This window comes from Passer montanus, unplaced genomic scaffold (genome assembly GCF_014805655.1).
Source record: "Passer montanus isolate IOZ18808 unplaced genomic scaffold, ASM1480565v1 scaffold59, whole genome shotgun sequence".
NCBI classification, from domain to species: Eukaryota; Metazoa; Chordata; class Aves; order Passeriformes; family Passeridae; genus Passer; species Passer montanus.
The window spans coordinates 1,049,398-1,074,251 of NW_024370926.1; the positions used below are offsets into that span (position 1 = coordinate 1,049,398).

The following is a 24,854-nucleotide window of genomic DNA, read 5'->3' on the forward strand; positions in this document are numbered from 1 at the left end:
TGCTGAGAATATCCAGGGATGGGGAGATGCTGAGAACATCCAAGGATGGGAGATGCTGAGAACATCCAGTGATTTGGGTTACTGAAAACATCCAGGGATGGGGGATATTGAACACATCCAAGGATGGGAAATACTGAACACATCCAGGGATAGGGGACATTGAACACATCCAGGGATGGGAGATGCTGAGAACATCCAGGGATTTGGGTTACTGAGAACATCCAGGGATGGAGGACATTGAACACATCCAGGGATGGGGGACATTGAACACATCCAGGGATGGGGGACATTGAACACATCCAGGGCTAATGATTCCATAGTTGTTAGGCCCAATCAGGAATTTGCAGCTTGCAGCAGTATTTTGGTTTTTTGACTGTTGAAGGGAGATTTGTGGATAAAAGCTGAGGAAATGAGTAAAACGTGGATGTGGGAGCTCAGCTTCCACTGGCTTTTAGAAGTAGAGTCTGGAGCTACCAGAATTAATGATATTACAAAAATCTAAGGATAATACTGGGAAGGAATTCCTGGCTGTGAGGGTGAGATGGGGCTGGGATGGAATTCCCAGAGAAGCTGTGGCTCCCCCTGGATCCCTGGAGGTGTCCAAGGCCAGGTTGGACGGGGCTTGGAGCACCTGGTGTGGTGGAAGCTGTGCTCTTGCAGTGAGGGTTTTTTTGGGAACAGCAGCTGAGTGTGATTCCCTGTTCCAGAGCTATGCCCAGCCAGGTCTCCAGTACATCCAGGGCCAGCAGATCTACACGGCTCATCCGCAGGGAGTCATCGTGCAGCCCCCCGCGGCCGTCACCACCATCGTGGCAGCCGGGCAGCCCCAGCCCATCCAGCAGGTGAGCATCCAGAGGGATGGGGAGGGTTTTCCCGTGGGATAAAGAGCTGCCAGGGCACCTTTCGTGACCCCTCACAACTTTCTCTTTGTCCCTTCCCTGTTTGCAGCCAGAGCTGGTGGTCAGCAACAACCTCCTGGACCTGCCTCCGCCTTCCCCTCCCAAACCCAAAACCATCGTCCTCCCTCCCAACTGGAAAACGGCCCGGGATCCTGAGGGAAAGATCTACTACTACCACGTGGTCACCAGGTGGGTGTGGGCAGCGCTGACCCCTGGCCCCAAGTGCCACATCCACAGGGCAGGATGGGCACTGCACCCCTGTCCAGGGACAGCTCTTTCCATGGAGGAGTTTTCCCAAAATCCAACCTGAACATCCCCTGGATCTTTTTGGTAGAAGAGCCCATCTCCATGGGAAGAAACACAATTTTCCCAATGTTTTTCCTACACCTTTCCCATCAGTTTTGGAAAGAACCATGTTTTGGATCAATCCCTCTGAATTTACCTGAAATTAAAATTAGTTTTAAGCTTCTAAAAAGGACTTATAAAATTTTCCAACTCCATGGGAGGTATGGATGAGGATCCACCTCTGAATGGGCAAGCAGGAATATTTTCTTCCATATCTGTTTCCTGCTGTCAGTTCTTGCTCCTGGCACACATTTCCCTGCATCCATGAATCTTTTCCATCTCCCTCTTGGACTCCTCCCTGCTCCCTGGCACACAGCAGAGCAGGAGACCTTCAAACACCTGGAATTCAAACCAGTGGAGCAGGAATTGCTGAATTGTGTTGTTTGGAAGTCTCAGGATTAGATGGGGAGACCCCAGGGAGCCTTGGTGGAGGCTGAACCTTCCCTGGGCTCTCTGCTGGGATGTTCCCACCTTTCCATGCTGGGAATTCCATCCTGGTGATGAACACCCTTTGTCCCACAGTGTCACCATGGTAGAAGATGGTGCAGATTCCATTTTTGTTTTGTTCTTCCAGCTTGGTTTTAACCATCTCCAACTTAGAAATCTTCAAATTAAGAGCAAGGCTGTGAATTCCATGTGTCAGGAACTGGCTGATGGAGTCTGGATGTCCCAGTTGATGGGATAGTCCATGAGCAGGTCCCAGTTTCTCTGAGGAGGTGACAGTGCTGTGTTTTCCTTCCTCCAGACAAACCCAGTGGGATCCTCCAACCTGGGACAGCCCCGGGGACGACGCCAGCCTGGAGCACGAGGCCGAGATGGACCTCGGGACCCCCACGTACGACGAGAACCCCATGAAGGTGAGGGGCACAAATCTTTGAGATAATCCATGGCATGGGAGGTCAGTGTGGAGCTGGGAGGTGGCAGGGGGCAGAAGTGACCCCGGATCCTTTGAGTGGCTCCAGTGGCCACACTCAGGGTTCAGCTGTTCCGGCCACAGCTCGAGTGGACATGGGACTTCCCTGAAGTTCTGGCCTGGATTCCAACCTGTGTGTGGAGCTGGCCAGAAAAATGGGAATGAAGGGTGCCAGTTGTCTGAATGAATGAAGCTGTCAGTGGTCTCTGCCCCACCACGGGAAAAGGCGGTTCTGGGCAGGCCGCGCTCTTGAAGAAGGAGTCTGGACTCTTGCTTTTGGTCTTCAGTTGAGTTTATTGTTCCTTATCTACAAAGTTTTTCTGTCTGTCCAGCCGAGGTCTGATCAGCAAGACAGCCAAGGGCACTCTCCCCCGCCCACGGGGCGGGTGTCTCTTTTATAGTGAAAACTACGTATTAGATATTTACCTTCTATTTCCAATACTTTTCCCCCTTGTTGGCAAGTGCACTTTCCCTATGAACCAATCCACACGTGCCAACATCATCCTGAACATGGATGCCAAGGAGAAGAAAGAAGGAGGACAGGGAACGCCCAAATCCCTCCACCTTGGGACTCCCAACCCATGTACAGAATTCCAAACCCCCCTGTACAACATACAAAACCCCCCTGTACAGTGCATTATAATTCAAGTTTTATCAAGTGGATATCATCCTCTCACCATTCAGGCCTGAAATTCTCTCATTTCCTCACATTCAGGTGTCTTTGGCTTCTGCCAGGGCTCTGAGACATCCAGGGCATCCAGAGAGATGCTCTGGGTTCCGACAAAGGGGAGTAACATTGAAAAAGGACAAATTAAGGGTGTAGCTCAGGAGCCTTTCCCATACCTTTCTCATTCCTTAACAAGCTGGAGAAAATCCATGGAAAGAGAGGAGTCACTTCTCCTGCTGCTCCAGTGCTCCCACATTCCCAGGGTTTTCCTGGAGGTGTTGCCCATCCTGCAGCTCCCAGGAACATCTCATGTGGCTGCTGTTGCCTTTCCATGTGCTGCCAGGATCCCAAGGGTTAATCCCACTCCTGGAATGCCTCTGAGTGCTCCAGCCAGGAATCCTGGCGAGTTCACTCCAATGAAATTACAGACAAATATTTATCTCCCTGGAAAAAAAGTTAATTGGAAAATGAGCTCAGAGCTGGCACTCCCTGCTCAGCCAAGGGGCTGTTGCTTCCACAGAGGAATCCAGGGAAGCCTTTTCAAGGATTTTTATCCCTGGATCAGTGTCACATTTATCCCGTGACATTCCCTGGTATTCCGGGATCTTGCGGTTGCAAGTATTGTTGAAGGATTTTGGGATTGAGCAGGAAAATGTTAATTGGAGGTTCCAAAGGGAGCTGTGAAGCTGGAATAGCTGCAAAATGCATCCCTGTGGAGGGATGAGCTGAAGTTCAGCGGTGGAGAGCAGCTTGGAGACGTTTGGAACATCTCTGGGATGGGCACGAGGTGCTGAGGAGGAGGTTGGGCTCTTCTGAGCAGGGAAATAGATCTGTGCTTTCCAGCTTGGGAGTTGTTTTCCTATGGAATTCTAAGGTTGGGCTCTTTTGAGCAGGGAAATAGATCTGTGCTGGTGCTTTCCAGCTTGGGAGTTGTTTTCCTATGGAATTCTGAGGGTCTCAGTGCTGCCTGCACAGCAGAGGGAGCAGCAGGGGAAGGTGCTTCCATAAATGTGGGCTTTTATCCCAGAAACTGGGATAAATAGGAGCCAAGGGCCGAGGTGACCATCCAAGGGCTTCACCTCAGGCTGAACATGAACCGACTGCTCCTTCCAGCTTTTCTTGCTCCCTCCAAACCCAAAATCCCTGAATTTCCCTGAATCCCTCATTCCTAAATGAGCCATGGATCTGGCTGACCTCAGGCTGAGGTGGTTCCTACTCACTCCAGAGCTTTAATTGCTTTTCTTCTGGGCCAGGATGGGCGGAAGGTCGGGTTTTTCCTGGCACTGAACTCCCATGGTCGCAGCTCCTGCCTCCAACGCTTCCACCCTGAAATTACAACCACATTCCTTGGATTTTTTAACCCTCCTCCCCACCCCACACCTTTCCCAGATGGATTAATCCCACCCAGGAGGGATTAAACCTACTGGCACCGTGGCTCTGGTGTCCAACAGCTGCTGCTGCTATTCCCAGTGTTCCCGGGCTGTGGGGGAGGATTTTGATGGAAAGGCACAAGAGGAGAGGGAAGCCAGGATCATTATTCCATTTAAAGCACACTTGAAATCCTGGTTTTCCCTTGGAAAATGGCTTTCCTGAGGGAATGGCCCAGCAGGAACAGCAGGGTGGATGCTGAAGGTTTTGCATCCTTTTAGATGGAAAAAGTTTGGATTTGGGATGAGTTTGTCTCTGCTCGTTGGTTCTCCATGGGAAGGTTGGTGTCAGTAGAGCAGATTCCAGCTGCTGGAAAAGAGAATTCCAGGTTTTCCCAAACATCTGGCTTCTTGATCCCCTCCCAGGCTGGTTTTCCCCCCGCCTTTGTGGCTTCTCCATTCCCATCTCCTCCAGAAGCTGGAAAATAGGGACAGCACCATTCTGGGGATTTTCCTGTTAGTTTTCCTGGCAGCCTTTGGATTATGGGATTTCACTTTGAGGGGTGAGGGAGAAAGGCTCCCTCACCCCTCAAAGGAGGGAAGGATATGGAAGTTTTGATATTAAAACAAATTTTAAATGGAGTTTTAGCCTAAAATCTAAAATTAGGAAGAATTCCCCAAAGAGGAATTGGCACCTTGACACAAGGAGGAACTTGGAAATGGAATTTTTCATTTCTCCTCCTCATCTTTCCCTGCCAATTTTGACACTGAATTTTGCCCTCATCCCACATGGAGAGGGGTTGGATGGGGAAGGGTTTGGAGTGGGGAAAGGTTTGGAGATGGAGAAGGGTTTGGGGATGGAGAAGGGATTGGTGGAGAAGAATTGGGTGAAGGAAAAAGATTTTGAGGTGCAGAAGGTATTGGTGGAGAAGGGTTTGGGTGGAGAAGGGATTGCTGGAGAAGAATTTTGGGGAGGAGAAGGGATTGGTGGAGAAGGATTTTGGGATGAAGAAGGGATTGCTGATGGAGAAGGGATTCATCATGTAGAAGGGTTTGGGGGTGGAGAAGGATTTGGGGTGGGAAAAAGTTTGGTGATGGAGAAGGATTTCATGATGAAGAAGGGATTTGCTATGGAGAAGAGTTTAGTGATTGAGAAGGATGGGGAAGGATTTCATGATGGAAGAGGGATTGGTAATGAAGAAGGAATTTTGGGGTGGAGAAGGATTTGGTGGGGAAAGGTTTGGGGATAGAGAAGGATATGGGAGTGGAGAAGGATTTGGGGCGGTAGAAGGGTTTGGGAATGACAGAGTTTGGGAATGGGGAAGGATTTGAGAATGACGAGGGGTTTGGGAAGGGTTTGGGAATGACGAAGGGTTTGGGAATCATGAGGGGTTTGGGAATCACGAGGGGTTTGGAAATCATAAGAGGTTTGGGAAGGATTTGGGAATGACAAGGTGTTCAGGAAGGGTTTGGGAATGAGGAGGGGTTTGGGAATGACAAAAGTTTGAGAAGGGTTTGGAAATGAGGGGTTTAGGAAGGGCTTGGGAATGACGAAGGGTTTGGGAATCACAAGGGGTTTGGGAATCATGAGGGGTTTGGAAATCATAAGAGGTTTGGGAATGGCACGGTGTTCAGGAAGGGTTTGGGAATGAGGAGGTTTGGAAGGGGTTTGGGAAGCAATTGGGAATGATAAGGAGTTTGGGAAGGGTTTGGGAATGACAAGGGGTTTGGGTATGATGAGGGGCTCAGGAATAACGAGGGGTTTGGGAATGACAAAAGTTTGAGAAGGGTTTGGAAATGAGGGGTTTAGGAAGGGCTTGGGAATGACGAAGGGTTTGGGAATCACAAGGGGTTTGGGAATCATGAGGGGTTTGGAAATCATAAGAGGTTTGGGAATGGCACGGTGTTCAGGAAGGGTTTGGGAATGAGGAGGGGTTTGGGAGGGATTTGGGAATGACAAAAAGTTTGAGAAGGGTTTGGAAATGAGGGGTTTAGGAAGGGTTTGGGAATGACAAAGGGTTTGGAAGGGGTTTGGGAAGGGATTGGGAATGATGAGGAGTTTGGGAAGGGTTTGGGAATGATGAGGGGCTCGGGAATAACAAGGGGTTTGGGAATGACGAGGGATTTGGGAATGACGAGGGGTTTGGGAAGGTTTGAGAATGATGAGGGGTTTGGGTATGATGAGGGGCTCAGGAATAACGAGGGGTTTGGGAATGACAAAGGGTTTGGAAGGGGTTTGGGAAGGGTTTGGGAATGACGAGGCCAAAGAAAATGACTTTGCCGATGCAGCACTGCAGGGCTTGGTGCCGGAGCCATCCCGAGCCATCTGCTCCCCATTCCCGGCCTTTTGAAGTGGCAGCCGAGCCTGGGGCTGGAGCAGGAGCTTTGATGTCCCTGCTCCGGCCAAGCCTCGGCCATAAAACCTCCCTGGCACGGCTGATTTACACCCTGTCCCTTTGCTCCCGGGATTTTGCAGCTCTGCCCTACAGCCAGGCACATTTTTAGGGATTGAAAGAGATTTTTTCCTGCTTTTTTTCGGTGTTGAATACTTTTTAAAAGTGGGTTTTTTAAAATTAAAATAAATACTGGGACATCATCAAAGAGCAGAAGGGAAACCTCCCCCAGCTTTCCAAATCTTTTACAAATCCTTTTGCTCTTCCCAACCTTACAATCCAAGTTGGGATGACCTGGATCCCAAACCTCTCCCAGAAAATGGTGCTGGTGCAGGGATGCTGCTTTTCCCTTCTTAGGCTCAAAGGAGATCACAGAGTTCGGGATGGGAGTGTGTGGGAGGTGGGTGTGGATGCAGCGTGAAGGGATGGGCTCTGGGATGCAGCTGGAGTGGATTCTACTCCCTTAGTAAATCAGGGCTCAGGGCTCAGGGAAGCAGCCAGGAATTCCTAGAAAATTCCCTTTATCTTGACTGTAGCTAAAGATAATCCGTGTGAATGCTTGTGGGGGGCCCCAGCCCTCCCAGGGAATTCCTGAAGGAAAATCCACCACCACAGAACTTATTCCCACTATGGACCAGCCTGACTTCCCCAGGACCCACTCCTGCTCTTTTTCCAGCTTTTTTTCCAAAGAAAACAAGAGCAAGGAGTGGTCCCTGTGCCTCCCAGCCCAGGAGTGTGCTGGGAATTGTGCCAGGACTGGGCTGGGAAATGCTGGGACTGGGCTGGGAAGCTCACCAGGAATCAGCTGGGAAGTGTGCCTGGATCAGACTGGGATTGGGCTGGAAGTTCACTGGGATGAACTGGGAAGCTCACCTGGAAGTTCACCAGGATTGAACCGGGGAATTCACCAGGGCTGGGTGGGGAATTTTGCTGGGATAAGGCTGGGAGGAGCACCAGAGAGGGCAGGGAAGCTCATGGGAATCCCTGGTTTGGGGTGGCAGCATGCTGGCATTTGTCTGGGAATTGTACCTGGATCAAATTGGGAAATGTGCTGGCCTTGGGCTGGGAAGGGTGTTGGGAATGGGCTGAGGAGAGCTCTGGAATGGGCCTGGAAGCTCCTCAGAACTGGGCTGAGAAGCTCATTGGGATCAGGCTGGGAAAACCTGGATTGGACTGGGGAGTGTGGTGGCATTGGGCTGGGAATGTCCCTGGGAACGGGCTGGAAGGTGTGCTGCCCACCCGGCTGTGGGACAGGAGCGCTGTCCCCAAGGCAGGACCAGGGAAGCATTGCCATCCCTGTGCTCCCCTCTCCAGTCTTCCAAGAAGCCCAAGACGGCGGAGGCCGACACGTCCAGCGAGCTGGCCAAGAAGAGCAAGGAGGTGTTCAGGAAAGAGGTGAGGGATCCCAGCCCGGGAATGGGATGGGATGGGATGGGATGGGATGGGATGGGGTGGGATGGGGTGGGATGGTGGCAGCAGGGAGCTGGACCCAGCGCTGTGTCCCGCAGATGTCCCAGTTCATCGTGCAGTGCCTGAATCCCTACCGGAAACCCGACTGCAAGGTGGGCCGGATCACCACCACCGAGGACTTCAAACACCTGGCACGCAAGGTGGGAATGTGGGAATGCGGGGGACACGGGGATGGGGGGACATGGCAGGTACAGGAACATGGGGACATGGATACAGAAACACAGGGATGTGGTCACACACAGGGCACGGGCACAAAGGATGTGGAGACATGGAGGGTACAGGGACATGGGGATGTGGGACATGGGAACATGGACACAGGAACATGGGGACATGGATACAGAGACATGGATGTGGTCACACACAGGGCACGGGCACAAAGGATGTGGAGACATGGAGGGTACAGGGACATGGGGATGCGGGACATGGGAACATGGAGACAGGAACATGGGGACAGGAATGTGAGGGCAGGGACAGTGGGTATGGGGACATGGGGATGCTGAAATGAGGACACAGGGACATGGGGATGTGGGACATGGGAACATGGACACAGGAACATGGGGACACAGGAATGTGGGGACACAGGAATGTGGGGACAGGGACATTGGGATCTGGGACATGGGAGCATGGATACAGGAACATGGGGACACAGGAGTGTGGGGACAGGGACAGTGGGTACGGGGAGCATGGGGATCTGGGACGTGGGAGCATAGGGACATGGGGACACAGGGATGCTGAAATGAGGACACAGGGACATGGGGTACAGGGACATGGAATGTGGGACTTGGGGACATGGAGAGTGCAGGTTCATTGCAATGTGGGAGATGGGGACAGGTGTTACAGGGACATGAGGGACACGAAGATGTGGGTACATGGGGACACTGAGGATAGAGGGATGTGGGGACACAGGGACATGGGGATGTGGGACATGGGAACACAGGGATAAAGGGACATGGGGACACAGGGATGCTGAAATGAGGACACAGGGACATGGGGTACAGGGACATGGAATGTGGGACTTGGAGGTTCATTGGAATGTGGGAAGTGGGGACATGGGTGTTACAGGGACATGAGGGACAGGGACACAAAGATGTGGGTACATGGGGACACAGAGGATAGAGGGATGTAGGGACATGGGGTTCAAGGAGCTGGGGACATGAAGGGTATGGGAATTTGGGAATACAGGGATGTGGGACATGGGAACATGGAGGGCACAGGGACATGAGGACACAGGGATATGGGAACACAGGGACATGGGGATGTGGGACATGGGAACACAGGGATAAAGGGACATGGGGACACAGGGATGTGGGGATGTGGGACATGGGAACGTGGTGCAGGAGCATAGGGACACAAGGACATGGGAAGTACAGGACACAGAGATTTAGGGACACAGGGATATGGTGGCTGTAGGGACACAGGAATGTGGGATATGAGGACATGGGAGGTACAGGGACAGTGGGGTACGGGGACATGGGGACCAAGGGATGGCCCCAGGAAATGGGATTGTGTCATTCCAACTGCCTCCAGCTCCTTGGAGGATGAGGGAAGGGAAGGAGAAATGGTGGGGGGATATTGGGAGAACAACAGGAAATATTTAGGGAATATTTGGGGAATAACAGGAGAGGTTTGGGCAATAATAGTGAATAATTGGGGAATAATGGATAAATAATATGGAGGAATAATAGGAAATATTTAGGGACTGTTTGGGGAATAATAGAAAATATTTAGGGAGTATCTGGGCAATAATAGAATAATTTAGGGAATATTTGGGAATAATAGGAAATATTTGGGGAATGATTGCAAATATTGGCACAACAATAATGAATATTTAGGGAATATTTGGGAAATAATAGTAAATTGAATATTAGGAATTATTTGGGGAATATTTGGGATGTCATAGAAAAATAATTTAGGGAGTAATAGGAAATATTTGGGGAAGAACAGGAAATATTTGGGAGTAACAGGAAAATAGCTTGAGGATGTTTGGAAAAGAACAGCAGATATTGGGAGAACAATAGTAAATATTTAGGGAATATTTGGGGAATATTTGAGGAATATTTGGGGAATAACAGGAAAGATTTGCTGTGATAGTATGACAGCAGCTCAGGGAATATTTGAGAAATAATAGGAAAATAGCTTGGGAAATGTTTGGGAAATTTAGCAGATATTGAGGCAACAATCCCAAATATTTAGGGAATGTTTGGGAATATTTGAGGAATATTTGGGAATGTTAGGGGAACATTTGGGAAATATTTGGGGAACATTTGGAGAATATTTGAGAAATATTTGGGGAATATTTGAGAAATATTTTGGGAATATTTGAGAAATATTTGGGAAATATTTGGGGAACAATATAACAATAGCTTGGGCAGTATCTGGAAATAAGAGGGGGAATATTTGTGAAATAATAGGAAAATAGCTTGGGAATGTTTGGACAGTAACAGCAGATATTGAGGGAACAATCCCAAATATTTAGAGAATATTTGGGGAATATTTGGGAGATATTTGGGGAATAATATAGCTTGGGCAATATCTGGAAATAACAGTGAATATTTGGGGAATATTTGGGAGATATTTGGGGAACATTTGGGGAATAATATAGCTTGGGTAATATCTGGAAATAACAGTGAATATTTGGGGAATAATAAGAAAATAGCTTGGGAATGTTTGGAAAATAACAGCAGATATTGAGGGAACAATCCCAAATATTTAGAGAATATTTGGGAATATTTGAGGAATATTTGGGAAACAATATAACAATAGCTTGGGCAATATCTGGAAATAAAAGAGGGACTATTTGGGGAATAATAAGAAAATAGCTTGGGAATGTTTGGAAAATAACAGCAGATATTGAGGGAACAATCCCAAATATTTAGAGAATATTTGGGAATATTTGAGGAATATTTGGGAAATATTTGGGGAACAATATAACAGTAGCTTGGGCAATATCTGGAAATTAGAGGGGGAATATTTGGGGAATAATAGGAAAATAGCTTGGGAATGTTTGGACAGTAACAGCAGATATTGAGGGAACAACCCCAAATATTGGGAGTTTAATATGACAGTGGCTCAGGGAATATTTGGGAATAAGAGGAAGTGTTTGGGAAGAGGAGCAGCCTGGGTGGGGAGTGGCCGGGCCTGGCTTGGTGGGAATTCCAGGACTGACCCCAGCATTCCCGGCCTTCCTGCAGCTGACGCACGGAGTGATGAACAAGGAGCTCAAGTACTGCAAGAACCCCGAGGACCTGGAGTGCAACGAGAACGTCAAACACAAAACCAAGGAATACATCAAGAAGTACATGCAGAAATTCGGGATCCTCTACAAGCCCAAAGAGGACACGGAGCTGGAATAGCCCCTGGAATAACCCCCGGCCCTCGGGAGCCGCGATTCCCGCTGGGATTTGCCCTCCCGAGCCACCAACCTGTGAATTTATTATTATTATTATTATTATTATAATTATTCTGATGATGGATTTTTGGTTTTTTAAGGAAAACAAACTTGGTTCCCGTCGCTGAGGAGGAGCCGGGCTTTCCCAAGCCTGCTTTTGCTGATCCAGGCTTTCCCAAGCCCGGCTCTGGCGGCGCTGCTCCCAAGCTCTGTATTATATTTTAACGTATATGTGAATATATTGATAATAATTTGCTTTTTTCCCGTTGCTTTCAGCCCCAAACGTGCCGATCCCACGGGAGCGTTTGGCAGCAGACTTCGGGGGTTATTCCCGAAATTTTTTTTTTGGTTTTTTTTTTGGTTGTTTCCTTGGTTTTTCCTTTTGGTTCTGCGAGGTTTCCTCCGTTTCCCTGTAAATACTGCGGATTTCTGGCCATGTTGATAAGATTGATTTTACTGCTTCGAGCATTTTACTTTATCCAATTTTTACGGAACTTTTTATGTAAAAAAAAAAAGAGCAAAAAAAGAGAAAAAAATAAAAAATCAAAAGAAAAAAAAATCCAAAAATCGACGCCGGGCAGGGCCACAAGGGGGACCTGGCTTGGGATGTCCCCTCTCCCTTGGGGACCTGGCTTGGGATGTCCCCTCTCCCTTGGGGACCTCCTGTCACCCTCAGCATTCCTGGGAATCTAGACCCCTTGGGAAGGGAAGTTTGGGCTGACCTGGGAGTATTTTGGGGTTAAAAATGGCTTTTTCTGTCCCCAGTGCCACCTGCCTTGGGGTCTTTAGGGTGTCCCCTCCTCCTCCTCCTCAGGCCACCCACGCCTGGGGTGGATGTGGGACACACGGACACATCCTGGTGACACATGTGGGGACACGTGGGTGCCCAAGGACACGAATCCCAGGGACACACGGACACCTGCGGGGTCCCATCCCTGGGACATGGCCCTGGGGAGATTGGGGACACCTGGGGACACGCAGACAGGTCACATCCCAGGGATGCAGGGACACATCCTGGGGACAGAGGGACACCTGGGGACACCTGGGACACACAGACACCCGAGGGGACTCATGGACAGCTGGGGACACTTGGGAGACCCCAGGGGGCACATTCCAGGGACAAAGGGACACCTGGGAACACTCGGACCCGTAGGGCCACATCCCATGGACACTGGGGACACTCAAGGGAACACATTCTGGGGATAAACACTGGAAGGGACACCTGGGAATACTTGGACACCTGAAGGGACACATCTCAGGACACACGGACACTTGGGGACAAGCAGGCACCTGGTGACACTCGGAACACGCACGGACACACAGACACCTGAGGACACAAACCCTGGTGCCACCCAGTGACACGTTTAATGCCCCCACCCAGGCACCAGCCACCAAAGGTCCCCGTCCCACCCTCCAGAATCCCTAAAAAAGTACAAAACCCACGTAAAAAAAACTCCCCAGGAATCCATCGGGAAGCGGCAGCGCCGCCGGGATCGGGCGCGGCCCCGGGGGTGTCACACGGCCGAGGTGACGTCCCCCGGTGTCCCCGCGGCGCCGGGGCCGCGCCGCTCGCTGCTGCCGGGCGCTCCCAGCTCCAGGAGCCGCTCCAGCTCTCCCGGCTCCTCCGGGCGCCGCGGGGACCCCGGGAGCAGCGAGGGACCCTCGGGGGGCGCTGCGGGAGGGACGGGCTCAGCACCGGCACTTCCACCCGCGACAGACGGAGCGAGGGGCGGGGGCGGCTCCCGACACCCCCGGGAGGTGGAGGGGACCCCCGACCCATCCAGGGGCTCCCCGCTCCCACTGGGGGCTTCCCGACCCCACCCAAGTCCTCCTTAATCCCATTTGGGGGCTTCCCAACATTTGGATGCTCCCCAACTCCACCCCGTGCTCCCCGACCCCTTCCAGGTGCTCCCCAATCCCATTTGGGGGCTCCCCGACCCCATCCAAGTGCTCGATCATCCCATCCCATCCCATCCCATCCCATCCCATCCCATCCCAAATTCTCAGGTGCCCCCAAACCCTGACCCTCCCCAGGGCTGGGTGTCCCCAAATGCCCCCAGGGCTGGATGTCCCCAAACTCGCGGATCCCTCAAGCCCCCTCCAAGATCTGGGTGTCCCCAAACCTCTCCGGGTCTGGGGTGTCCCCAGATCCCCTCAGCGCCGGGTGTCCCCAAACCCGCGGATCTCCCCCACATCCCCCCCCAGATCTGGGTGTTCCCAAATCCCCCCCAGGGCTGGGTGTCCCCAAAGCCCCCCAAAGGCAGGTGTCCCCAGACCCCACCCAGATCTGGGTGTCCCTACATCCATGGATATCTCCCAGGGCTGGGTGTCCCCAGACCCCCTCAGGGCCGGCTGTTCCCCCAGATCTGGGTGTCCCCAAACCCTCGGGTGTTCCCCCAAACCCCCTCAGGGCCAGGTATCCCCCCAATCCCCAGATCTGGGTGCCCCTAAACCCCACCCAGGGCCGGGTGTCTCCACATCCCCCAGATCTGGGTGTCCCCAAACCCGCGGGTGTCCCCCCAAACCCCCTTAGGGCTGGGTGTCCCCACACTCCCACAGATCTGGGTGTCCCCAAACCCCCCCCAGGGCCAGCTGTCCCCCCATTCCCGCAGACCTGGGTGTCCCCAAACCCCTCAGGGCTGAGTGTCCCCCCAATCCCCCAGGGCCGGGTCCCCCCAGTACCCCAGATCTGGGTGTCCCCACACTCCTCCAGGGCCGGGTGTCCCCACACTCCCCCAGATCTGGGTGTCCCCAAACCCCCCAGGGCCGGGTGTCCCCCCAGGGCCGGGTGTCCCCAATCCCCCAGGGCCGGGTCCCCCCAGTACCCCAGATCTGGGTGTCCCCACACTCCTCCAGGGCCGGGTGTCCCCCCAGGGCCAGGTGTCCCCCCAATCCCCCAGGGCCGGGTGTCCCCCCAGGGCCGGGTGTCCCCCCAATCCCCCAGATCTGGGTGCCCCCAGTCCCCCAGGGCCGGGTCCCCCCAGGGCCGGGTGTCCCCCCAGGGCCGGGTGTCCCCAATCCCCCAGGGCCGGGTCCCCCCCGGGGCCCGGGGCGCTCACGGGGCTGAGGCGGCTCCAGGCCGGCGCTCTCCGGGCAGGCGCCGCTGTCCCCCCGCAGCTTCTCGGCCTCGGCCGCCACCCCCGCGTCCGCCGCGTCCCGCGCCTTGTCCAGCTGCCGCTTCTTCCTGCAGGTGTCCCAGCTGCGGGACCCCGGGGCTCAGCGGGGCCCCCGGGGCTCCCCAGACCCCCCGGGCCCTCACTCACCACTTGAAGGCCACGTAGGCCACGAGCCCCACGACGAGGCCGGCCAGGAGGGCGCAGTACAGGGGGATGATGTCCCTGGGGGGCTCGGGGGTGGCCCCCGACACCGGCGCGGTCACTCGGGGAGCCCCCGACACCGGCGGGGTCCCCTCAGGGAGCGGCGCCGTGGCCTCGTCTGTGGGAGCCCCCGAAAAGGGGCAGGGAGTGAGGACATGGCCGGCCGTGCCTCAGTTTCCCCAAGGAGAGGGGTGAGGGGGCGAGCGGGGTGTGGGGACAGAGCCCCGGGCACCCCCTGAGGGACACGGCGGGAAACTGAGGCACGGTGGGGGGGAAAGGGAAACTGAGGCACGGTGAGGGGAATGAGGGAAACTGAGGCACGGTGGGGGGGAAAAAAGGGGGAAACTGAGGCACGGTGAGGGGAATGAGGGAAACTGAGGCACGGTGGGGGGGAAAAAAGGGGGAAACTGAGGCACGGTGAGGGGAAGGAGGGAAACGGAGGCGCGGTGGGGGGAATGAGGGAAACTGAGGCACGGTGAGGGGGAAAAGAGGAAACTGAGGCACAGTGAGGGGAATGAGGGGGAAACTGAGGCACGGTGAGGGCAAAGGGGGAAACTGAGGCACGGTGAGGGGGGAAAGGGAAACTGAGGCACAGTGAGGGGGGAAAGGGAAACTCAGGCACAGTGAGGGGAATGAGGGGAAAAGGGAAACTGAGGCACAAAAAGGGAAATGAGGGACAAAAAGAGAAACTGAGGCGCACAAGAGGGAATGGGATAAAATGGGGGAAACTGAAGCACAAGGGAATGAGGTGAAAAAGGGAAACTGAGGCACGGTGAGGGCAAAGGGGGAAACTGAGGCACGGTGAGGGGAAAAAAGGGGGGAACTGAGGCACAAAAAGGGAAATGAGGGACAAAAAGAGAAACTGAGGCGCACAAGAGGGAATGGGATAAAATGGGCTGAGGCAGAAAAAGGGGGAATGAGGTAAAAAAGGGAAACTGAGGTGAGACAGGAGGAAACTAAAGGAGGACATTGGGAAACTGAGGGGCGACTGGGGAAACTGAGGCACAAAAGGGAAACTGAGGCACAACAAGAGGAAATTAGGGAGCAACAGGGAAACTGAGGTGCAAAAGGGAAACTGAGGCACAACAAGGGGAAATTAGGGAGCAACATAGGGAAACTGAGGTGCAAAAGGGAAACTGAGGCACAAGAAGGGGAATTTGAGGAACAACATAGGGAAACTGAGGCAATAGGAGGGGAAATTAAGGAACAACTTGGGGAAAGCAAGGCACAGAGGGAGAAACTGAGGCGCAACAAGGGGGAATTGAGGCACAAAAGGGAAACAGAGGCACAAAAAAGTGAAATTAGGGAGCAAGATGGGGAAAGTGAGGCACAAAAGGGAAACTGAGGCACCAGAAGGTGAAATTAGGGAGCAACATGGGGAAACTGAGGCACAAGAAGGGGAAATTAAGGGACAATTTGGGGAAACTGAGGCACAAAAGGGAAACTGAGGCACGAAAGGGTGAAATTAAGGAGCAGTTTGGGGAAACTGAGGCACAAAAGGTGAAATTAGGGAGCAAGATGGGGAAACTGAGGCAGAAAGGGAAACTGAGGCACAAAGGGCCCCCTGGCCCAGCCCCCGGGTCCCGGTGCCACTCACGGCTGCAGGGCGGGCAGGGCGGGCACGGCTCCTCCGGCTCCTCCTCCGCGGGGCTCCGCGCTGCGGGGTTGGGGCGGTTTTGGGGTTTTTGGGGTTGTTTTTGGGGGCGTTTCGGGGTGGTTTGGGTACTCACTGCGGGCGCAGGGTGGGCAGCGGCTGTCGCAGGGCTCGGGGACCCCGCGGGGACACGGGGGGCACCCCCCGGCCCGCCCCGGCACCTGCGGGCACAGCGGGTCCTGCCTCAGTTTCCCCCGAACCCGCGAATTCCCACTGGGACCCCCCCGGGCCGCGGAAAAGGGGTTCGGAGGGGGGGATTGAGGAGAAAGGAAATGAAATAATGGGAGAGAAAAAGAAAAGAGGGGAATCGAAGGGAAAGAGGGAAAAGGGAAGGAAATAAATGGGGAATAAAAATGAGATAAAAGGCGTTGAGATGGGAGGGAATGGAGAGAAATCGAGGAAATAAAAGGAGAAAGGAAGGGGAAAACTGAATTAAAGTGGAAAGAGGAAAAAGAACGTGAAATAAAGGAAAAAAAGAAAAAAAATGAAAAAAAGGAAAAATAAAGGAAAAAGAAAAGGAAAATAAAGGAAAAAGAAAAAAAAGTGAAATAAGGGAAAAAAAGAAAACATAAAGGAAAAAGAAAAGGAAAATAAAGAAGAAAAAAAGGAAAAAAAGGAAAAAAGGGAAAAAAGGAAAAAAGGAAAAAAGAAAATAAAGGTAAATAAAGGGGGAAAAAAGGAAAAAAAAAGAAAAAAGGGAAAAAAGAAAAAGAAAAGGAAAAAAGGAAAAAAAGGGGAAAAAAAGAAAAAGAAAATAAAGGAGAATAAAGGGGAAAAAAGGAAAAAAGGAAAAAAGAAAAAAAGAAAAAGAAAATAAAGGAGAATAAAGGGGAAAAAAGGAAAAAAGGAAAAAAATGAAAAAAGGGAAAAAAGGAAAAAATAAAAAGAAAATAAAGGAAAATAAAGGAAAATAGTAAAGCAGGAAAATACAAGAAGGAATATAAAAAGAAAATAAACCAGGAAAATAAAAGAAAATAAAGAATAAAAAATGGAGGAAAACGGAATAAAATAAAATAAAAGGAACTGAACCGAAATGACCCGAACTGAACCGAACCCAACCCCAAAAAACTTCAACAAAAGCCGCGGAGCGAAGTGACCCGGAGCGCCCCGGGGGCAGCGGGAGACCCGGCCCGTCCCATCCCGCTCCCGCTCCCGCTCCCGTTCCGCACCGGGCTCAGCAGCAGCAGCAGCAGCGGCACCGGCAGCGGCCCCATCGCCGGTACCGGCCCGGGACCCCGCTCCGGGCCGGGCCGAACCGAGCCGAGCGCCGCCGAACTGCTCCGAACCGCTTCGGTCCCGTCCGGCACCGCTCGGCCTCGGTTCGGTCCCGTCCGGCTCCGCTGGGTCCCGCTTCGGCTCCGCTTGACTCCGCTGGGTCCCGGTTCGGCTCCGCTCGTCCCCGCTGGGTCCCGGTTCTGCTCCGTTCAGCTCCTCCGGGTCCCGGCTCGGCTCCGCTCGGCCCCGTTGGGTCCCGGTTCGGCTCCGTTCAGCTCCTCCGGGTCCCGGCTCGGTCCCGGTTCGGCTCCGTTCGGCCCCGCTCGGCTCCTCTCGGCCGCCCCGTCGCGCCTGGGCCGGGCCGGGCTGGGCGTGGCTCCCCCGGGCAGGGCCGGGCGGGGCGCGCTCCCATTGGCTGCGCGCGGCTTGGAGGGCGTGGCCAGGCGTGGAGCCCTGCCCCTCGCAGCTCCGGGGGTCCCGGGTTCGAATCCCGCCCGTCGGAACGGGTCCAACTCGGACCGGTCCGGTCCGAGCAGGGATGGAGGACACCGAGGGGACGGCGTCACCCACTCCTCCCGCCACCTCCCCACGGCTGTTCCCCGGGGGAATAAGCGCCTGGAAGCGGGAGAAGCAGCTTTATTGAGCCCTGGTGTGGGTGCAGGGTGGGAGTGGGTGCAGGGTGGGAATGGGTGCAGGGTGTGGGAATGGGTGCAGGGTGTGAATGGGGGCAGAGTGGGAGTGGGTGCAGGGTGGGAGTGGGTGCATGGTGTGGGAATGGATACAGGGTGTGGGAGTGGGTGCAGGGTTTGGGAATGGGTGCAGGATGGGAGTGGGCGCAGCATCCCATATGGGGACCCTGTTGGGGCTGTGGGACCCCATCGTGGGTGCACAGAGTGACTGGGAGTGGGTGCAGGGTCTCGCTGTGGGTGCAGAGCCTTGGTCCAGGGTGGGTGCCAGGTGCCGTGGTGGGTGCAGGTCCATCGTGGGTGCACAGAGTGACTGGGAGCGGGTGCAGAGCCTTGGTCCAGGGTGGGTGCCAGGTGCCGTGGTGGGTGCAGGGTCCCCCGAATCTCCTCTCTCTCCTCTCTCTCCTCTCTACCAGCCGCGCACGGGGCGCCAGAGCTCCACCACCTTGCCGGCAGCGTGCACGAAGTACACGGGGTGCATGGCGGCCGTGGCACAAGCCTGCGACAGAGGCGACACCGAGCTGTGACACCGGGCCGCCACCGAGGGGACACGGCGGGGCCGCCACTCACGTGGAACGGGATGAGCGCCAAGGTGCTTCCCAGCGGGAACCGCTCGAAATCCAGCTGCCCATCCACGGCCTCCACCTGCCCGTGCTCCTGGGTCAGCCCCACCAGCCTGCGGGGGACACGAGGCGCGGCTGTCACCTCCCGTCCCCGCGCGTCCCCCCCGCCGCCCCGCGGGTGTCACCTGAGCTGGGGGTGGCCCTCGATGGCCGCACAGCCCGGGGGTCCCTGGTCGCGGCCGTGCAGGCTCAGGGCGGCCCAGCCGCAGTCCAGCAGCAGCTGCCCGCGGTGCCGGTAGTGGCCCACGACCCTGCTGAGGACGCGGATCGCCACCTCCTCGGGCCGGCACGAGCCCAGCTGCGTCTGCTGCAGGTCTGCGGGGGACAGCGGCTCAGCCTGGCCGTGCCCCACCCTCGGGGGGTCCCTGCAGGCCGGGGGGGTCACGTCCTGCTCACCGTAGAAGAGGTAATTGCCCGGGTGCACCTCGGTGAGCTGCGACATCTCCGGCACCGGGTGGCTGCAGGACGGGGTGGAGCCGATGGTGGCCTGGGGACACGGGATCCCCGCCTGCCGCAGCCTGGGGACACACGGGGGGCTCGCTCGGGGGGGATGTCACCCCCGGGTGGCCGGAGCAGGGTCTGGCACCCGCGGGCACCACCGGGAACAGGAGCAGAGGTGGCTCCTGCGCCTCTGGGTGCCCCAGATGTGCCCCCCAAACGCTCGAGGGAGCCATCCAGATGTGGCAGAGCCTCCCCGCAGCGTGCCAGGGAGCACTCGAGATGTGCTGGGGACACAGCCAGATGTGCCCAGTGCCAGCCAGATGTGCCCGAGAGCCCCCTCAGAGACTCAGAACTGGTGGGTGTCCATCCAGCCCCCCACCCAGATGTGGCAGAGCACCCTCCAGATGTGCCCAGCCATCCCCAGATGTGCCAGAGCTCCATCTGTATGAGCTGGACACCCCCCAGATATTCTAAAGCACTCCCAGGTGTTTCTGGGAGCCCCCAGATGTGCTGGAGACCCCCCCAGGGTGTGTGAGGGTGCCACCAGATGTGCCCGGGGTCCCCTCAGCTGTGCCACGCCCTTCCCAGATGTGCCCCCCCAGATGTGCCAGGGCACCCCCAGTGGTGCCTGGGACCCCTCCCAGATATTTCTGGACCCCCAGATGTGCTGGGGACCGGCCCCAGATTTTGGGGAGGGGGCGGGATCCGGGGTTTCCCCCCACAGCCCGCGGGCCGGTGACCCCCAGGACGTGTCCCCCAGGTGGGCACGTCCCTGTCCCCGGCGCGGTGCGGGGGTGGCGGTCCCTCCCCCTCTTCCCAGCGGGACCCATCCGGCCGCAATTCCCTGCAGGATGCGGACCCCCGCCGGGATGAAAGGGTGACAGGGAGGAGGGAGGGGACAATGCCCCAGGTCACAGCCACATCAAAGGCCAGCGGCGCCGCCACCACCCCCCGGTGCCCCCCGGGGGGGCTTTGAGGGCCCCTTTATGGGGGCGATTCGCATTTACAGCCTTTGGGGAGGGGACAGCGGCCGCCTTGACCCTTCCTGTCCCCAAATCCTCGCCCTCCCGCTCATCCCGGCCACTCACGCGGTGACGAATGCCAGCACGGCGGCCGTGGTGTCCCTGGCGATGGCCTGGATGGCCGGGATGTCGCGACAGCCGTAGGTGTTCCCGCAGTGGGCGTAGACCCCCACCAGTGTCACCAGCTCCGGGGAGCCCTGGGCGATGGCCCGAGCCAGGGACAGCGCCTCGGGATCCGTGGGACGAATCCCGGCTGGGGAGGGGACACGGGGGTGGCACGGGGGATGGGTGAGGGGACACAGGGACATCGCCCCCCCACAGCGGTGGGAATGGGGTTGGGAGGTGCCGTGGGGGGGTTTTGGGGCCGCTTGTGCCGTATTTTCCAGGCGTGGATGGGAAAAATGACTTTGGAGGCACTGAGGTTGTGGTTGGGATGGAGGATTTGGGGGGCTTGGAGGGACATGGGGATTCCTCCCTATGGAGCATCCTTAAATAATGATTTTTGGGGTTTTACATGCTCTATCGTGGTTGGGAAGGAGGATTTGGGGGCTTGGAGGGACATGAGGATTCCTCCCTATGGAGCATCCTTAAATAATGATTTTGGGGGTTTTAGATGCAAGACATGGGGATCCCTCCCTGTGGGCCATCCTTAAATAATGATTTGGAGGGGGGGGGTTTAGATGCTCCATCATGGTTTTCACGGGGGATTTGGAGTTCTTGGAGGGACATGGGGATTCCTTCCCATGCAGCACCCTTAAAGAACAATTTTGGGGGTTTTAGATGCTTCATGGTGGTTGGGATGGAGGATCTGGGGTCTTAGAGGGACGTGGGGATTCCTTCCCAACGAGCATCCTTAAAAAATTATTTCAGGGGGTGTTTAGATGCTCCATCATGGTTTTCATGGAGGATTTGGAGTTCTTGGAGGGACATGGCAATTTCTTCCCATGAAGCACCCTTAAATAATTATTTGGGGGGGGTTAGATACTTCATTGTGGTCGGGAAGGAGGATTTGGAGGACTTGGAGGGACATGGGGATTCCTTCCCAATAAATAACGATTCTGGGTGGGCTGAGATGCTCCATCATGGTTGGGATGGAGGATCTGAGACCTCGGAGGGGCACTGGACATCGTTCCTTGAGGAACATCCTTGATTAATGACCTTTAGAGCTTCCATGCCCCATCCTCGTTGAGATGCCGGATCTGGGGGCACTCAGAGCACCCCACCCCACAGCCCACCCTGGGGACAGCACACGCTGTCCCCTCCCTGCACCCCGAGCCGGGATTTGGGGCTCACCTACCCCGGCCATTCCCGCAGTCCAGCTTGAGCCAGACCAGCCAGCGCTTCCCGCCGGGAATCGGGTTCTGGAGCAGCATCTCCAGCCCCTGGGGGCTGTCCACGAGCACCTGGAAGCGCTGCAGGCGCTGGGCCAGCGCCGAGCACTCGGCCAGGCGGCAGCGCGGCACCGGGAAGGCGTACAGGATGTCATCGAAGCCCCCGGCCGCGAAGAAGCGAGCCTCGGCCAGCGTGGACACCGCGATGCCGCGGCGGGACCCGCCCGTGGCCAGCTCCGCGCCTTCCCTGCGAGCCGGACAGACGAGGAGGAGGAGGAGGAGGAGGAGGGAAGGCTGGGGGTGCTGCGGGGTGCTGGGAGGGGGGCTCGGAAGGTGCTGGGGGGATGCTGGGGGATGCTGGAGGATGGGGGATATTGGGAGGATGGGGGATACTGGCAGTGAGTGTGGGGGGATACTGGGAGTAAAGACGGGGGATACTGGGGGATATTGGGATACTGGAAGTGAAGATAGTGAGATACTGGAAGTGAGGGTGGGGGATACTGGGAAAGAGGATGTGGGGATACTGGGAGGGAGGATAGTGAGATACTGGGAGTGAGAATGGAGGGATACTGGGAGTGAGTGTGGAGGGATACTGGAGGGAGGATGGCAGGATGCTGGGAGTGAGGATGGGGGATACTGGGAGTGAAGATAGTGAGATACTGGGAGGGAGGATGGGGGGATACTGGGAGTGAAGATGGGGTATACTGGGAGATATTGGGATACTGGGAGGGACGATGCGGGGATACTGGACGATGGGGGATATTGGGAGTGAGGATAGTGAGATACTGGGAGTGAGGGTGGGGGATTCTGGGAAGGAAGATGTGGGGATACTGGGAAGGAGGATGGGGGATACTGGGAGTGAGGGTGGGGGGATACTGGGAGGATGGGGAAATACCTGGGGGGAAGGTGGAGCTGATGAGGGGGTGCTGGGAGGGATTCTGGGGAAGAGCCTGAGGGAAGCTGAGGCGGGCTAAGGGGGGGATACTGGGATGAATCCGTAGGAATAATGGAGGGATACTGGGAGGGGGGAGTTGAGGAATGCTGAGGGGGGATATGGGGAATGCTGGGAGGGATTCTGGGAAAATGCTGGAGGGATTCTGTGGGGGAATGCGGGGAGGATGCTGGAGGGATGATGGGGAGAGGCTGGGGGGGAAGCTGAGGAGAGCTGGGGCAGGACTGGGAGGTGCTGGGTGGGAAGGTGAGGTGTCCTGAGGGATACTGGGAAGATGCTGGACAAACTGGGGGATACTGATGGGGAGGGTGGGGGCTATTGGGATGATGGGGATCTGCTGGAGAAGGATTTTGGGGTGAGCATGGGGAGATGCTGGGGAGAAAACTGGGTGAAGTCTGAGGGGACCCAGCGGGATGGGGGGAGGGTGTTGGAGGGATGGGGGGGATTCTGGGGAGACACCGGGGGGTTACTGGGGATACTGGGGGGATCTGGGGCGGCACTCACAGGGTTTTGTGTGTTTTGACGTGGGGGCGCAGGCGCAGCCCCAGGGCCCGGCAGCGTTCCCGCATCCTCTCGGCGTTCCCGCGCAGCGTGGCCTGGTCCAGGATCAGCGCTGGCGTGGGCAGCTGCTCCAGGGGGGCTCCCAGCCACGAGCTGGGACTGTGGGGAGGGGCTGTGAACCCAAACCCGCCCTGCACCCCCAGAAACCCCCTGTGCCACCTCACACCCGCCCAGCACCACCCTGCAGCCCCAGAGGAGGGGCTGGGGGTCCCTGTGCCCAGGTGGGGCCGTGGGATCCCCCAGGGATGGGGCTCTGGGGGGATTTTGGGTGGGGATGGTGCTGGGGCAGCCCCCAGGTGTCCCTTCCCTCTTGGGCAGAATCCAGGAGCTTCCTGGAGTCAGGTGGGTGCTGGGATTGGGGTGTGGGAGAGTGGGAAACTGAGGAGTGGGACACCTGGGACACGTGGGACACCTGGGACATGTGGGACAAGGACATCTGGGTCACCTTGGAGAGGGATATGGGAAGCAGGGATACGTGGGACTGGAATCTATGGAACAGGGACATTTTTGACTGGGACAGCTGGGACTGGGACACCTGGGACTGGGACACCTGGGACTGGGAAAGCTGGGAATGGGACACCTGGGACTGGGACATACTGGGACACATGGGACTAGGAAAGCTGGGACTGGGACATCTGGGACTGGGACACCTGGGACTGGGAAAGCTGGGAATGGGACACCTGGGACTGGGACATAGGGGACTGGGTAAGCTGGGAATGGGACACCTGGGACTGGAAAAGCTGGGACTGGATCATCTGGGACGGGGACACAGGGCAGTGACACCTGGGACTGAGACACCTGGGAAAAGGGACACTTGGCGGGCAGCTCCTTGGGACAGGAAGCCTGGAGCTGGGTCACCTGGGATGGAGCCACCAGAGCCAAAACCCGGGAACAGGGACACCACTCCTCCAGCAGCGTCACCTCGTGTCCCCCCCAGCCCGGTGCCACCCGCCCGCGTCCCCTCCGCGCCCTGCCCACCTGTCCGTGTGTCCGTCCATGGCTCCGTCCGGCTGCGCCGCCGTGGCTCCGGTGGCTCCGGTGACGCCAGAGCGGGGACAAGGGTCACTGCCAGCCGAGGGGCCTCGCCGGGGTGGCAGGGCCAGGGGAGGACACGCGGCCAGGACAGGCTGCCAGCTCCGGGGACAGGCGGATCCGGGAGGGACAATGAGGGACAGCCAGAGCTGGACGGGCTCCGGGAGAGGGGGATGGCGACAGCCCCGTGCTGTGACACGGGACAAAGCCACGCGGGGCTGGGGCCACTCGTGATCCTGACGTGTGAGGGGTGCTGGGGACCCACTGCCCCCGCCTGGGACAGGGGGACACAGCTGGTCCCCCTAAACTCATGACACGTGTGGGGAGCTGCTGAGAGTCCCTAAACTGGTGACGTGGGGGTGCACGGCTGCTGAGAGACCCCCCAAACTCGTGACATGGGGGTGCACGGCTGCTGAGACCCCCCAAACTGGTGACATGGGGGTGCACAGCTGCTGAGAGACCCCAAACTGGTGACATGGGGGTGCACAGCTGCTGAGACCCCCCAAACTTGTCACACTTCTGTACAGCTGCTGCTGAGGACCCCCACACTCATGGCAAGAGTCTGTACAGCCACTGAG

General features: G+C 56.1%; 3 protein-coding genes across 4 annotated transcripts in view; 1 reads left to right on the forward strand and 2 right to left on the reverse strand.

Annotated features, from left to right (window-relative positions):
• Nucleotides 1-11,991, forward strand: part of SETD2 (SET domain containing 2, histone lysine methyltransferase) — a 52,872-nt gene extending 40,881 nt beyond the window's left edge. Inside the window, exons 16-21 of the mRNA XM_039726437.1 lie at nucleotides 708-842; nucleotides 949-1,088; nucleotides 1,990-2,101; nucleotides 7,899-7,979; nucleotides 8,093-8,194; nucleotides 11,246-11,991. Coding sequence (XP_039582371.1) covers nucleotides 708-842; nucleotides 949-1,088; nucleotides 1,990-2,101; nucleotides 7,899-7,979; nucleotides 8,093-8,194; nucleotides 11,246-11,407 — 732 coding nt within the window. The 3' untranslated portion in view covers nucleotides 11,408-11,991. The remainder of the gene's footprint in view (nucleotides 1-707; nucleotides 843-948; nucleotides 1,089-1,989; nucleotides 2,102-7,898; nucleotides 7,980-8,092; nucleotides 8,195-11,245) is intronic.
• Nucleotides 11,992-12,800: 809 nt separating this feature from the next.
• On the reverse strand, nucleotides 12,801-17,710 carry LOC120510534 (death domain-containing membrane protein NRADD-like). 2 transcript variants are annotated; one of them, XM_039726441.1, is made up of 6 exons: nucleotides 17,583-17,710; nucleotides 16,490-16,574; nucleotides 16,357-16,416; nucleotides 14,709-14,877; nucleotides 14,502-14,641; nucleotides 12,801-13,114 (listed from the first exon to the last, which is right to left on the reverse strand). In XM_039726441.1, exons 1-6 carry the CDS (start codon nucleotides 17,625-17,627, stop codon nucleotides 12,957-12,959), a joined length of 657 nt encoding a protein of 218 aa, XP_039582375.1. In that variant the 5' UTR covers nucleotides 17,628-17,710; the 3' UTR covers nucleotides 12,801-12,956. The 2 variants fall into 2 exon arrangements, with proteins under 2 accessions (XP_039582375.1, XP_039582374.1); XM_039726440.1 differs by having other exon boundaries at nucleotides 12,802-13,114; nucleotides 14,706-14,877.
• Nucleotides 17,711-18,383: 673 nt separating this feature from the next.
• LOC120510533 (D-threo-3-hydroxyaspartate dehydratase-like) lies at nucleotides 18,384-24,373 on the reverse strand. Its single transcript, XM_039726439.1, has 9 exons — nucleotides 24,223-24,373; nucleotides 23,188-23,343; nucleotides 21,698-21,978; nucleotides 20,467-20,653; nucleotides 19,334-19,455; nucleotides 19,063-19,252; nucleotides 18,885-18,990; nucleotides 18,615-18,813; nucleotides 18,384-18,512 (listed from the first exon to the last, which is right to left on the reverse strand). The coding sequence occupies exons 1-8, from the start codon at nucleotides 24,240-24,242 to the stop codon at nucleotides 18,724-18,726; spliced, it is 1,152 nt and encodes a 383-aa protein (XP_039582373.1). The 5' UTR covers nucleotides 24,243-24,373; the 3' UTR covers nucleotides 18,384-18,512; nucleotides 18,615-18,723.
• Nucleotides 24,374-24,854: the final 481 nt, after the last annotated feature.